The 15,199-nt window shown below is 45.8% G+C and overlaps 1 protein-coding gene across 1 annotated transcript in view; it reads left to right on the top strand.

Annotated features, from left to right (window-relative positions):
- LOC106020806 (centromere protein P) overlaps nucleotides 1-14,153 on the top strand; it is a 193,318-nt gene extending 179,165 nt beyond the window's left edge. Inside the window, 3 exon segments of the mRNA XM_040755956.1 lie at nucleotides 12,362-12,441; nucleotides 13,397-13,488; nucleotides 13,861-14,153. Coding sequence (XP_040611890.1) covers nucleotides 12,362-12,441; nucleotides 13,397-13,488; nucleotides 13,861-13,988 — 300 coding nt within the window. The 3' untranslated portion in view covers nucleotides 13,989-14,153.
- The last annotated feature ends 1,046 nt before the right edge of the window (nucleotides 14,154-15,199 follow it).

The following is a 15,199-nucleotide window of genomic DNA, read 5'->3' as shown; positions in this document are numbered from 1 at the left end:
TAATAAAACTCTTTCATAGCAACGTAGATGGTGGTAAAAGCAGAAGAATTTAAATGGAACCCTGTGGCCCATGGTAGGGCCAATGAGAAGGAAGCATCCTCCTACCAGTCACTCAGCACACTTAGGTTGACTCCCTTGCCTATCTTTCAGTTTCAAAGACAGGAAATCTGTTTCCTAAGGAGCAAGGGATGCACTGTAAGTCACTGCTGATACAGAGGTAATGGGTGGACAAGATTTGTATCAGAAAAGAAAAAACTGGTAAAGCCTTCTGTAACTACACGCATGCACACACGCACAGCTACATCATTTTGAATTAATGCATCTATCCAGATTTTTCATGTCAGGTAGGTATGGATAGGGTGAAGTATTTTACTCAGGGTGCTTTAGGAAAACAAAGTCATTTTAGAACAGCCAGGGATTTTCTGTTTACTTCACCCTCATTTCCTCTAATTCAGGAACTATTCCATGTTGAGATATGAAGGGTTATAAAATGTTTTGTAGAGAAATGGATAAAGACACAGCAGTTGCTACACTTCCATTATCTCCTTCAAGTTTGGAGCCATAATAATCCCCTCCTCTCACCCGCCAGGCCACAGTGAAGCGGCACTGGTGAGTGTTTATGGAGCTGGCTCTGTGGTCTCTGGCCAGACAGCAGGGCAGGGGCTATTCCAGCCCCACATAAAAACTCTTCTTAAATTTCTCTCAACAAACAGAGAAGCCACTTAGTAAAATAGCCATGCATGCTACGTAAACCGGTGGTGGTAACAGGGATAATGCAGAGAAGCAAAGTATAGGAAACTGGGACCCTCTTCTCACGAATCTCAGATGTAGCAGGGATCCTAGAAGTAAAAAGGAAGGAGATCTGAATAAGGTAGGGACTTGATATACTGTTGATGCCTCAGTGCCGGTCCATTAGTGACCACCATATATACTAATGGAAGATGCTACCAGTAAGGTTTTATGCACAAGCTGTGTACAGTCTTGGTAAGTTTTCTGTTAATGTAAAACTTCTGAAGAAATATTAAAGTGTATATAAGACGACGGTAGAGAAAGGCCTTGGACACAGCTCAGGGTCGTCCCTGGAGCGTCTGCTTTGGCGGTTTCCCCCTTTGTCTCCTCACTCTCCTTGGCAGCTCAGCTGGATCACAGGGCAGCAGGAACAGGGCCCAGCTCAGCCTGCTGTTTCCATCCTGGCTCCAGGACACTAAAACATCATCGTGAACCATGTTTGCCTTCACAGAACTAGAAAAAATAACTAAAAAATTTACATAGAAGCACAAAAAAAATCCCACATACCCAAAGCAGTCCCTCAGCAGAAACAGCAGCACTAGAGTCATCAGAGCGCCTCACCTCAGACTACCACAGAGCGAAAGTGACAGACACTTCATGACACTGTCACAGAACAGATGGGCTAACAGAGTCTGGAACCAGAAATAAGCTCATAGCACTACAGCCACTTAATCTAACAAGGCTGTCAAAAGCATATACTGAAAAAAAGCCTTTTTCTATCCCATGACTTCCATAGGGAAGATTAGAAAAACTATATTGCAGTGTTTGTTCATTTGTAGGACTTGGCTTCCCTTTGTTGCTTCTGGTTCTGATTTCTGAGCAGGTTCTTCGTGGCTGTAGTTGTAAGCATTTGGTGGCTCTGATGGAATAGACAGGGATTCTGGCGCTTGGAAGCCACAGAATACTGGGTGTTACAGCTTGGATAGAAAGATATTCAGTCAATTGGGAGCCAAGGAATACCACAGGTCACAGTAAGCATAGCAGCTTACAGCCCTGCTTCAGGGAAGGCTTCCCCAGTGTATCAGCTCTGCTCCAGTGGGAGAGGGCTTCCCGAGCCCCAGGGAAAGACTTCCTGATGTAATAGCTCTTCTCTGGCAGGAGAGGGTTTCCCCAGCAAAGTTGTTACAGCCTTGTTCCACTACACCCAGGGTTGTCTCTGCTCTGTCGAAAGAAGGTCTCACCCAAACCTCATTCAAGAGATTTATTGGAAGGGAAGAATCCAGGAGAGTGGCTGCCCTCTGCCAGGGTGGCAGAGGACACCGGGCAGCCAGACAGCCACAAGCTGAACAGACACAGGGTTTATATAGGGATTCTTAGGGGGTAGAGTTTTTCAAGTGAGATTTCCAGAGTGGGGATTGGACAGATTTCAGTCCCTGAGCTCAGACTGGCTAGATCTCCTGCTCAGGGATTGGTTAATTTTCTGCACAGGTTTAGGGTCAGATTTGGCTCTGGTTGTGGGGCCAAAGTGTGTTTCCTTCACTGGTCCATTTTAGCCTTTTGGCTCCAATTTTAGGGTCAGGGTGCATTTCTTTGGTTTTGGTTGCAGGGCCAAAGCGTGTTTCTTTGGCTCTGCTCAGGGTGTGTTTTTTTGGCTGGGCCCTTTTTCCTACAGTAGTCTCACATTGTGATCTGTGCCAGCACCAGCAGTTCCTGGCTTTCCGAGAAAAACACTAAACATATTCACGACGATTTGAGATGGAGCTGTCTGAACATATACATTTGGAAAATGACAGGTCCAGCTCTAATCACCTGACTAAGAAGGAGCCAAGAGCCGGGAAACACACAGGGAGAGTAGGAGATAGGCTTCTTCCTGAGTCTAACAAAGATAAGGTGATTTCTATTTCAAAACCCTCGGGGTGTCTGGTGTGGATGTAACTGATGGGGCAGAAGATAGAACTTGTTTCTCTACGTCACAGAAAAGGCAACCCTGTCAGCAAGTTTAGGCCAAGGGAAGTCAGAGGACAAGACCACCTTAAGGTGTTCACGGGCTAGCTTTTGCACTGTCTCGCCTCTTCACGCAGAAATCAAGAAATCACTGTATCAAAGATTATAGACAAACAGCAAATCTAAATATGAAATTGTACAATAAAAAGCATTTTTGAGGAATTTTTGTAGCTTTGCTTGAATTAGAATGAAATGTGCCCCCCAAAACCTGAAGACTATAAGAAAGTAGAAACAAATGCTTATGGAGACAAAAGAATTTCATCCTAGGGAGTTGAGACCCACTTTGTAACAATCAAAAGGCACAGATAATGTCACAGGATGTTAAGAGGAAACAAAGTCCATCTTGGGTTGGGGACTGCTATGAACAGCCCAAACAGAGCCTTGACTGTCTGTCCTGTGCCGTCCCTGTGACTGCAGCAAAAGGTTGTGTTTTAATGAGTTTTCCAGGACCAGTTTCCAAAAGAAAACATGGAGAAAAGGGCATGGCTCCCTCTAGCCTTTGTGCACAGAACACGGTCTCATCTCCTAAGGCCAGGGCCATCTCTAGCCTCTGGTTGGCAGATCTGAATCTCAGGAACATCTGAACTGCCTGGAGTGACCAAAGCTCCTCCCAAGAAATACCTCGCAGTAGACCGTTTTTCTGAGTCCCTGCCTTGTACACAGGGCTACGATGCCTCAAAGGGCTTTTTAAAAGGCCGAGGGGTGTCTGTGTACTTGTCAATAGCAGCTTGCAGCCTCAGACCGCACCTGCAACCAAAGCCTGGAGAGTTCTTCCTTTGGGACCTCCAGTCAAGAAAGCCATATCTTTGACTGAATAAAAAAATAATTCAAGGACAAGCTAGAAAAAAAGGAGAAAGGAAAGGGATACTATGAGCTTAACATTCTTGAACACAGAGATGCACATCCCAAAAACATAACCGTGGACTTCTTATAATAGTCATATTAAGCTATCATTACAGTGACTATATGAATGACTCTGTGGCTTTCTTAGTTATACTGCTGAATAGATACAATTCACAGTAAAATTTAAAGATTAAGCAAAGTGCTAATATGGTTAAACTCAAAGCCACAAACATCGTGGCCCTAAGTAAGCATGGTTTGTTTTCATCGCTCATGTTTGAGATGTCTTTACAAGGCAAGCTCTTCACCTCTCTTCCTTATCAGTTCTGCTGAAGCAGCTTCTTAGTCCTGAGCCAGTGGGAAGCACAAATTTATCCCAGAATGAAGGACAGATTTCTCTTCCTCTTAATTCACCGTTTTCTATCCTACCTCATATCCACGGTGGTGATTTGAATAAGAATGGCCCATGTAGGCCCATATACTCAAATGCTTAGTCATCAGAATGTGAAACTATTTGAAGAGCAAGAGGTGTGGCCTTGTTGGAGGAGTGTGTCACTTGGGTGGGCTTTAAGGTTTCAAGAGCCCATGCCAGGCCCAGTCTCTCTCATATAGAAGTCTCCGCTCCTTCTCCAGCACCGTGTCTGTGCACTGCCATGCTCCCCACCATGAGGATAATGGACTACGCCTCTGGAGCTGTAAGCCAGTCCCCAATCCAATGTTGTCTTTTCTAAGAGCTGCCTTGATCATGGTGTCTCTTCACAGCAATAGAATGGTGACTAAGACACCCACCCCTGAGCTGCACCACCATAGCACAGACTCTGTGAACTTCAGTGAGTAACTGTGCCACTGAGGTATCATTGTGGATACCCATTGTTGACTTTCAGGTCATTTTCATGCATCTTTGAGTCTGAATGTTTTTTCAACTCTCCTTAGCCTGGAAGCCATACAGAATCCATTCCAGGAGGACATGGGATATGACCTGCAGCCTATAGTCTCATTTGCATAGGATTGGCCTTTACTCTGGTTCCTTTACCCTGGTGCCACCAGCTGGTTATCCATGCTTATTTTCTTGTTCCTACTAAAATTGCCTAGTCCTCACTTTTAAAACGTTGTTGCACTATAACTCTGATATAGCAGCCATCTTCCAACTCTAAGCGCCCCATGTTCTGAAATCTGAGACACAGATTTCATAAAGGAGGCCAGGAGTGTGAGAGTGAGCCCACCCTTTGGGTTCTGCACTTGGAAAATGTTTGTCAGCAAACCCTGATAGGGTTCCAAGCCATCTGCAGGGTTAGATGACCACAAGTCACACCTAGGTAGGGCAAGGCTACTCGGTGCTACAGTGACACTGTGGCTTTCCTGGGTTCTTGGCCCATGTAGAATAGAGATTGTTGTAGTTGTTTGTTTCTCTGAGCAACACTTAGTGTATGCTTGTGAAGTCCCTCTGGATAGGCAGTATTACTTTCGAGGGTGGTTCCAGCAATGGTCCTGAGCAGCTCTCTCTCAATGCCCTACTTCCTTTACTGACGACATCTGACCCCTGGAGAGTCTGGTGAGTGAGGTGAGCCAGTGAGCAGATGGGCCCCATTGTTCTAAAAACCCAGAAGGCTCGGTACAGACTTTGTGGTGGGGCCAGTATTTTTGTGTGTCTAGTTACAGGACCAAGTCCAGGAAAGTTAGGATAATATGGTTTGGAGGATTTAATCTGGCAACACAGCTACGTCTTTCAACTCTATTTGTATTGCTTCATGGAATGTTTACTTGAAAAAATATAGTTCTAGAGAAAATAGCTTAAAAGTCCTTGGATAGTCAGTCTTTCCATTCTGCATGTAATCAAAGGACTTACAGGCCGGCACCATCTGTACAGTCCATTAGCCAGGGGCAGGGGTCAGCACTTGAGTTGGATAGTATGTACTGTATTTCCCTTTGGGTGGTTGTGCTGATCTGAACATTTCCAAAATGGGCTTCTGATGCTGGAGGGGTTGGTTCAGTCAGTTCAGAAGACTATGGTGAGATTACTTCTCCAAAGTTACTCTAGAATTGCTAACCCTTTGCTTGCTGTAACAGCAGTCTGAAACAAGGCCCAGGAGTATGGGCCTGATTCACATATCACACTGACTAAAAGGGTCATGGTACCTGCCAGCCTTGCCTTAGGCTCAGAGTCAGATGAGTTCCTGTCAGATGATGCTGCACAGTATCCACTGCCCGTGTTTAGGATGTTTGAAGTCAGTATTTTTCACTGCTTCTGCAGAAGTGCCTTTAGGACCGCAGAGCTGGGGATAGACTACGGCAGACACTGTGGTGTTTGGGAAACGATCAGCTAAGAGGTGAAGAGATGTCTTTAGGAAGGTATGCTCTTTACCTCTCTCCCTCTCAGTTCTGGTGAAGCTTCTTAGTCCTGAGCCAGTGGATTCACCAACATGAAAAGAGGTGCCATACAGAGATCGTACAGACAGGAACAGAAGTGGCTGCTGGGGTGTGTACGAGTGTGCCTTCCCTTCCTCTTTCCACTCAGGCTGTAATGAAACTCTTAAGAACAAAGCTGTCTTGATTACTAGACCTATCGGCTCCTTGGAGAGTTGCTTCTTTCCACATGGGAGTGGGCGGGTGTGCTACATGGGCCACACCCTGTAGCATCACTGTTTTCCCGTGATAAGGAAGGAGCAGGTTGTGACAGGTGAGAAAATGAGGATCATGGTAAGTAGTGACCCTAGTAGGTCATGGAGAACGAGGGACTGGATGCATTTGCTTAATAGCCAGTGATCCTCCCTTCCTGCCGTATTCTTGTCTTTCTCCTTGCCAGTCATTTAAAAGTGGATTATTTGCCCTTTGTTTCGAGACAGTGCCAGTCCAAGCTGGCACTAAATGTGTAACCTGACTGCCTCAGCCTCCAGGTGGTAGAGAGGCTGACACTGTAGGTGTGTGTCAGCATATCCAGCTGTTGATCTGTTACTTGTAATTTTTGTAGGGGGAGCGGTTGAGACAAGGCTTCTCTGTGTAGTCCTGGCTGTCTTGGAACTCTGTAGACCAGCTGAACTCACAGAGATCTGCCTGCTTCTGCCTCGAGTGCTGGGATTAAAGGTGTGTACCACCACTGCCCAGCATAAAGGTTCTTTACACATCTTTTTGTTAATATTTTCACTCAGTATAAGGCTACCCTGTCTTTACAATGACTTTTTAAGAGTTTCCCATTATGGTGAAACCAATTTACCACAGAAACAATTGAAATCTCTCATGTAGTCACTGCTTTTCACTTTGTATCTGATAAATCCTTGGCTAGCCCAAGACTACAAAGATTTTCTACCATGCTCTTAACGTTTCTATCTTCAGCTCTTTGTCTCTGACCCAGCTGCTCGTTTAAACTTTTGTGTATGGCGTGAGACAGGCACTGAGACTCCTTTTCCTAGGAAAGTACCCAGCGGTCCTAGCAGCAGCCCTGAGAAATCAAGTTTTGCCCACAGCAGAAGCTTACCAAGCACATGTCTTTCTGTAAAAGGCTGGCTTTCAAGACCCAAATTTTAAAATGTGATGGCTCATGCCTTTAATCCCAATACTCAGGAGGCAGAGACAGGTGGATTTCTGAGTTCAAGGCCAGCCTGAACTACACAGTGAGTTCTAGGACAGCCAGGGCTATACAGAGAAACCCTGTCTTGAAAACCAAAACAAATGTCTGGGGGCTGGAGAGATGGCTGAGCAGTTAAGAACACTTGCTTTTTGCAGAGGATCCAGATTTGATGCCCAGAACCCATATGGCAGCTCACAACCGTCTGCATTAGCAACTCTAGGTCCAGGGAATCTGATGCCCTCTCCTGACCCACATGCACATCAGATGTGTGTGCAGTGCACACATGCAGGCAAACACCCGTACACATAAAATAAAAATATAAATGTTTTTACAGCTGTACATGTGTGGTAGTGCACACTTGTAATCCCAGCGCTGGGGAGGCAGAAACAGGAGGATCTCTGGAGCCTGCTGGCCAGTGTAGCTATAGACTCTGTCTCAATAAACAGGGGGGAAAGCATAATTTTTGCTTGTGTGTGTGTGTGTTTGAGTACATGTATGCCATGGTACACAGCTTTCAGGGTTAGTTGTCTCTACTATGTGAACCTCAAAAATTGAAGTCAGGTGTCTTTACCCACTGGCTCATCTTCCCAGCCTTAAAACTCAGAACTTTATGCTAACTTTATGCAGGACTGGATCTGGTGGTGCACACCTGTAATACAATGCAGTACTCAAGAGACCTTTTCTTAAAAAGTAGGAAAAAAGGAAAGTGGAAATAATTTTTGAATGTCAGATATCTGATAAGTGACTCTAGTATATTGCTTCACAGCTAATAGGATGCCTGTAATTATTTCAAAGAATGTTTGTTAGGTTAATAGTTGGCAAAGATAGGGAGAAATCAAAACCTAGCTGCTAAAGGAATAGTAAAAGTAAATCAGCAACCAGTAAAGATTGGTAGCTTCTCCAATGACTAACAGTGCAGTCACGTAACTTCACAGTTTTCCTGAGGTATATATCCAAGAGAAATGAAGTCAGATTTTCACACAAAGATGCATACAAGAGGCTGCAGAGATGGTTCAGTGGTTAAATGTGTGTAATGCTCTTGTAGAAGACCCATTTGGTTCCTAGCACTCTTTGGGTTTTTTTTCTTTTTGGTTTTCATGCAACCCTTTTTGGTGTAACCCTGGCTGTCCTGGAACTCACTCTGTCAACCAGGCTGGCCTCAAACTCACAGAGATCCACCTGCCTCTGCTCACTGAGTGCTGGGATTAAAGGTGTTTGCCACCAGTGCCAGGCAGCTTCCTAGCACTCTTACCACGTGGCTGACACCTACCTGTAACTCCAGCTCCAGGAAATCCAATGTCATTGGCCTCCACAGGTGCCCACATACATACATACATACATACACACATCATTTAAACTAAATAAACTCCTTTAATCTCAGTACTTGAGGGGGAGAGGCAGCCCAATCTCTGTTGCATTCAAGGCCAACCTGGTCTACATAAGGATTAGTTCCAGGCACACAGAACTACAGTGTGAAACCCTATCTCTAGATAATAATGATAGAGCCAGGCATGGTCTACAGAGAGACTGTTTTAAAAAAAAAAGATATGATAATGTTAAGAATGTGAATGTGTTCACAGTATTATTTCCAATAGGCAAAAGGTAAAAGCAATCCATGTATCTATTAGTTAATAAACAGATACACTATAGTAATTAACTTATATATAATATTAACTGACCATTTAAGGTAATGGTGAGCCCTAAAAATATATTAAATAAAAGCATGTCACCAAAATAAGTTCATAATATAGGGTTCTACTTGTCTAAAATGTCCATAACAGAAAATGTATTAGTGTTTGCCTAACCCTGTGCTGGGGACACCTAAAGGCCACAGAGTTTCTTTGCAGAGTAATGGAAATATTTGGGAATTAGAAAGTGGTATAGTTGTACCGTCTTGGGAATGTACTAAAATATACTATTCTGGTTATTTTTATGTGCTATGTTTGTGCACTCTGATGAATTAGGGTTTTTTAACCATTCAGTTGTTCAGGCATAATCTTTTGAAGTCAAGATGAACTGACATCTTTGGATGTCCAATTATCCATGAGATTCCCGATTCCAGGCGGCTCCCATGGAAACTTAGTAGAGGGAAGGTGATTCACTCCTCCACGGTACTGAGCCAGGACGGCTGAAGCACGGCACAGGCAGCCCTGTAAGGCTCTGTTAAAGTGTAGCTCCTTTGCCCTCCAGCCAGCCAGTGCCACGGTACCCTGGGTGTCTCTATCATACATACCAGGGTTTTGTTTTGTGTTTCCATGCACGCATATTCCACCACATGGCACAGCTGAGTAAACACACAGCCTCAGCATTCCTCAGAGGCACTCAGGCACAGCACTCCTGGAGAGCCTTGGGCCCTGGAGTGGAGGTACAAGAACCAGCTGGTTAGTATGCATGAGGCCCCTCCAACAGCCACCTCCATAGTACAGCCTTCCTGTAACATCTGCAGACACACAGGCTTCTATTGTTCTCTGTACACCAGAGGTTCTGGTGACGTTCAAAACACACCTATGCACTAGACAGAGCATGTCCAAGATTGCCCTTCCAGAGCCTGGCCAGGTGCTTCCCACGTCTGGGCCTTGGCTTTATTGGTTGAGGAATGTATTGCTTTCCAGGTCAGGTGGACAATTTCTGATAAACATTTTTGTTGTGTTACTGGTTTTCATGGAACATAATCTAAGATACAATATGTATGCCCTTGCCTTTTCCAAGACAATGATTAACTCCTCCCTGCCTACTTGGTCCTTCTTCATCAATATAATAGTCAAATATAATGACATCTCAAGTTTCCTGTCACTCCTAAGACTAGCTGATTGCAGCTGGGAGGTGGTGGTGCACACTTTTAATTCTAGCACTTAGAAGGCTGAGGCAAGAGGATCTCTGAGTTCGGAGGCCAGCCTGGTCTACAAAGCTAGTTCCAGGAAAGCTAGGGCTGTTACACAGAGAAACCCCATAGGGGGTGGGTACAAAAAAAGAAAATGCACTTATGGGTGCTGGAGAGATGGCTCAGTGATTAAGAGCACTGACTGTTCTTCCAGAGGTCCTGAGTTCACTTCCCAGCAACCACATGGTACCTCACAACCATCTGTAATGAGACCTGGTGCCCTCTTCTGGCGTGCAGGCATACATGCAGCCAGAACACTATACATAATAAATAATCAACCAATCTTTAAAAAAAAATGGCACTTATAAAAGCACTGGTCGCTCTTCCAGGAGACCCAGGTTCAATTACCAGTACCCACATGGCACTCACAACTGTATTACTCTAGTTCCACAGGATCCGGCATCTCACACAGACATACATGTAGGTAAAACACCAATAATGCACATAAAATGTTTAAGGAAAAAAAACTGGCACTTATATTAGTAAATGTGATAAGGTTGCTATTCTTGGGGTCTACGGTCTACTCAGGCTGTCAGCTTTTACTTCCTTCCTGCTCTCCACTTTGTTCTAGAGTTGAGGTGATCAGGCAAGGAGTGAAGCTGGCTAATGCAGCAAAAAAAACTTACACGGAAGAAGCTTTTGCAGTCCCAGAGACACATGTTTGAATGCCTCCCTCTGCCCAGTGTCAGCATTCCTGTCTGCATCATAAAAACTAAGAGTATACTTTTTAGTGAAAGCATCTAATTTGAGTCTTCCTTTTGCTCATGTGGCAGAGAGGCTGAAGGAATGGAGATCGGCTCCCTCCTGCTTGGAGGCCAAGCCTCAGGCCCCGCCTTGGAGCCAGCCCAAGCCCCAGCACTCCCTTGAGCCCCATGTGCTGCTGCCAAGCACAGTCTGGAAGCTGAACTGCCACGTTCACACACACTCCTTTACGTTCCTCAAACAGTTGTTATTAATTTAGAAGAGCCTGAGGTTTAAACATTAACCAACGCTTTCCACTGAAATCACTTAGATATACATTTTTCTCCTAAAACTTGTTTTGCTGACATTAGTAATTATCTGTAAAGTACACCAGCCCACCCCAGCTTTGGAGTCTGGATGTTCTCTGTTGGTGGCTGCATGCATAGACGCTGGCAGCCTTGGTGTCCCATGCCAGCAGTGGCTCTCACAAGGGTATTCTGCATTCTCTGAAGGATTGTAATACATCTTTGTCCCCATGGAACCTTATTTGATGGACCCAGACTGCTTTAATCCAACCAGTCTCTACAGTCTAGAAGACTCTGCCATAGGTCCCAGCCCAAGCCCATGGTGACAGTGGCTCTCTGGCTGCTCCGGGGACAGCTGCACCTCATAGTCTTTGCTTGACTTAGTTATCACCCTGGGAAGCATTTCTCCTTCAGGCACTGAGGGGATCCATGCAAGGATTTTTCAGAGGTGGCCTTGAAACCATAGTATCTCATGATGGTGGCAACTTCATGTTTGTTCTTTACCCTGTAGTCTGTTTGCACAAGAGCAGACAAAAAGGGCCACCATTATGCACATCACTTATATTTGTCACCCATTCAGATACCTGGAAAACAAGCTTTGTTGTCATGGTGATATAAATCAGTACATCTGTTCTGATCTGCTAGCGCCTCCTAGGTCCTGCTGTGGACAACAAGTAGAGCAGTCATACTATCTGAGGAAATCATACCTACTCTAGAGTAGCAAACCTAGAAATCTGTGACGTTCAACCCACTCCTGTTCTCTTTAGACAGAGCACTGCAACCAGGAATGGTAGAGTTTCAGCTTTTCCCTGTCACAGTGGGGGCCTGATACCTCCACTATAGTGTGGGCACCTGGGTAGGGGCTGACCCCAGGTCAGGGATTCAAGGGCAGAAGCTCATCTGGATGAGTTGTGAGGATGGACAGGGATTCAAGGGCAGAAGCTCATCTGGATGAGTTGTGAGGATGGACAGGTTTGGTGCATCTGCTAAAGCAGGACAGGAGCCTCAACTCCAAAAGCTTTGCTGACAAATAAGTCTCCATTTTACAAAGCCCTTCAGACACTAGTTTGAGGGCTGAAGTGCTCGTCCAGGTCCTGAGAAAGAGTTGACAAGTTGCCCCAAGTGGTAGGCAGCAGAAACACAAATGAAATTGGAAATAAAGTTATATAGTGATATCATGAGATCTCAGGACAGGGACAGCCATGAGCTCCTGGGGTGGCAGAATAGGTCAGGACAGGGATGGGAACAGTACAGTGGGCACCACTTCAATCTCAGGCTCCAGAATGTTTCTCCTGGCTTTCAGGATGCTATGTCTTCTACTTGGATGAGACTGTAACCATTTATTTTCACATACAGGAGAAGTACCCAGACAGTGTGTACCTCTCAGAGGGCACCTGCTCCCACTGCATGGAGATCCGCAGTGCCAGACATCCAGGGTAAGTCTGTGCAGCATAAGTCCTGGAACCAGGACTGTCCATACATAGTAGAGGCTAAGAAACTACCTAGGGAGGACTGAAGAGTATCCCGTGCCGAAATGGGTGGAACACACCAGATACCCTCCAACAGTGGGCAGGTGGACTACTGTGTAGCCATGAGGGAGAGCCAAGGTAGGCAGCAGTGCAGGGCTGGAGCAGCTAATGCTGGCCTGGGGTAGCAAGAGGCATTTCTCTTCGGGGCCTTGGATGGCCAATAGAAGGCAGAGGTGTGTATCCGCTGGTACAACAAAGACAGCAATAGGAGGCCTGAGGTCACCAGTCTCAGAAGCCGAGACAGACAGGTGCACCTCTACATTGGGCACCCAAGATTCGTGGCAGTGCCCCCCACAGTCACTGTCACTCTGCCTCTGTGTTTCACATGTGCCATATGTGCTTCAGGGCCTAGACCCACAGCCTAACCACACCTAGTCTGCCTTCTTGCAGTCTTTCTCACACAGGCTGCTGGGCTGGCCCTTGTCATGTGGTTCACTTCTCACGCCTCACCCTCCAGTGAGGAGTGACGGCTACACTCGTGGCCTGAAGGTCTGGGCCTTCCATTCTGTCTGTCCTGCCACGTAGCACATGGCTGCCCCTAGAATAAGAGAGTTCCAACCATGAAGGAAGCGTGTGCAGCTTCCTACCTATTCCAGGTCATTTTCAGAGAGCATTACCACACTTCCGCAAGACCGTCCCCGTTACCTGTCCCATTACTTATCACGCTGATGTTTGCCAAGGTGTGGGTACAAAGCCTATTGTGTGGCCCAAGTTTCCACACTTTCTGATGGAACTGACCACGCACCTTCTTCTCTGTGGGGAGAGGTCTTCAGGAGGCGAGTATGGCCAGTAGAGACCACATGCCCAGAGGCTAATCTTTCTGGATTTCTGAATTTCAAGTTCAAACCTGCCTCTTTTTCAGGTTTGAACTGGTGATTGTTTGGAGGATACAAACCGATGAGGAAGGGAAGGTTTTCCCAAAGCTGGATCTTCTCACCAAAGTCCCAGAGCGAGGTAGGACTCTATGTACAGACACCCTTTCCATAAGACTTGTAAGTGGACCCAACAGAGCCATCTGAGTGTCTTATCTGGGTTTACATGGGAAGAATCAAAAGTTGAAACTGTCATTAATGTCCTTTGTAAATCACCTTTTAATATACTTTAATCAGTAACCACCCAAACAGGACACGAATGGGGACTACTGTCCTGAGGCCTTTGTAGGCTGTGTGGTGCAAGGCATTTTCTCTGTCTCAAGTTACAGGTGACATCACTCCTTGGGCTTCTCCACCCTGTCTCTCATGCATCCCACTGTGTGGCTGTTGGGAGAGGAAGGATCTTATTAGACAGACACTATAAGGTTTCTTACCAGGTGTGTTTTCTTCACAGCCCTGGAGCTGGACAAGAACAGAGTCATAGAAACTGCTCCTCTGAGTTTCCGAAGACTGCTAGGGGTACTTGGAGTTGAAGCTGCTCTTGACAGCCTGATAAAATTGCTTTGTGTGGAAAAAGACTAGTCTCCTGCTGGCAAGCATATAGGAATAAGATGCTGGGCTGAGGAACATGTGACTTACGTTAAGTATGAACATTTGCTCTTTTCAAACATGTTTTTTTGTGTGCACTAGTGATACGTTACACAGAACTCCCATAGCATAGAAATAAAGTTTTCCAGTATGTTAAAAGCATCATGTATACTGCTTTGTACAAATAAGTTTAACATTTGAGAAAGTGTTCCAAGAATGGTTGTCCATTCTCAAATATGTGTAAAAGAGCTCTGCCTCCAACCTCATATCAAGATGGCCCAAGACAGCGGGGGACACAGTCCAATCCAACACTACCCACCTTGTCTGCCACAGCGGCATCCCCCAGAAAGTCCTGACACTCCTGCTGGTCTCCTACAAAAGTAGGACTGTTTGACAGTGATGACTGCATTGCTCCCTTTACTTGGGAACTTCGCTGAAGACACGCCCACAGTCTGAGTGTGGTACATTACTATAATGCCAGCATACAAGAGCACCCCAGGGTTAAAGCCAGCCTTGGCTACATAGTGAGCCACTGTTTCAGAAAACAAAGACTAAAGTATACCTCCACAATAGACAATTGCCAAAGATGTACAAGGCCCTAGATGCGATCAATACCCAGCACCACAAAAGAACTACCCAGTCTAAAGCTGTATCATCTCAGTCTGAGCTGACATTTGCTGAGTGCCTCAGTTACCTGCTGTTACACTGTCAAGATGATGGGTTGGTGTGGGCATGCTGAACGAGGTAAGGAAAGCACGTGGGAACACAGTTGGACTGGAGCCCTGCCCACATCGACAGAGTGCTCCCTCTGCGTTCCTTCCCCCAGGAGAGGCTGCTTGTTTGTATCCACCTGTCTATACTGTTTACCTCTTGCTAAATAGTGAGTCTCCAAGAGACACCAGTGTCTGAGAAATAAGTTATGTGAAACTGCTCTGGGAGCCTGGGACCCAGCCATACCTGAGATGAGTACTGTGACATCAGGCATAACCATTACCACATACGCACGCACATGTACTCACGCACCACGCACTGCACCACACACATGCACGCACGCACGCATGCATGCATGCATGCAAATGGCTAGTCTGCCTCCAAACCAGTCAAAACTGAAGGCCGCTCTCCCCTGTACGTCCAGTCATGAGAACATGACTCAGGTGAAGGCTATACACACATATCCCAGCATACACTAGTCAAAAGAAAGGCAA

The sequence above is a fragment of the Mesocricetus auratus genome, unplaced genomic scaffold, assembly GCF_017639785.1.
Source record: "Mesocricetus auratus isolate SY011 unplaced genomic scaffold, BCM_Maur_2.0 Super-Scaffold_100013, whole genome shotgun sequence".
NCBI classification, from domain to species: Eukaryota; Metazoa; Chordata; class Mammalia; order Rodentia; family Cricetidae; genus Mesocricetus; species Mesocricetus auratus.
Note: the sequence above shows the minus strand (reverse complement) of the source record. Positions and strands in the feature narration are given on the sequence as shown.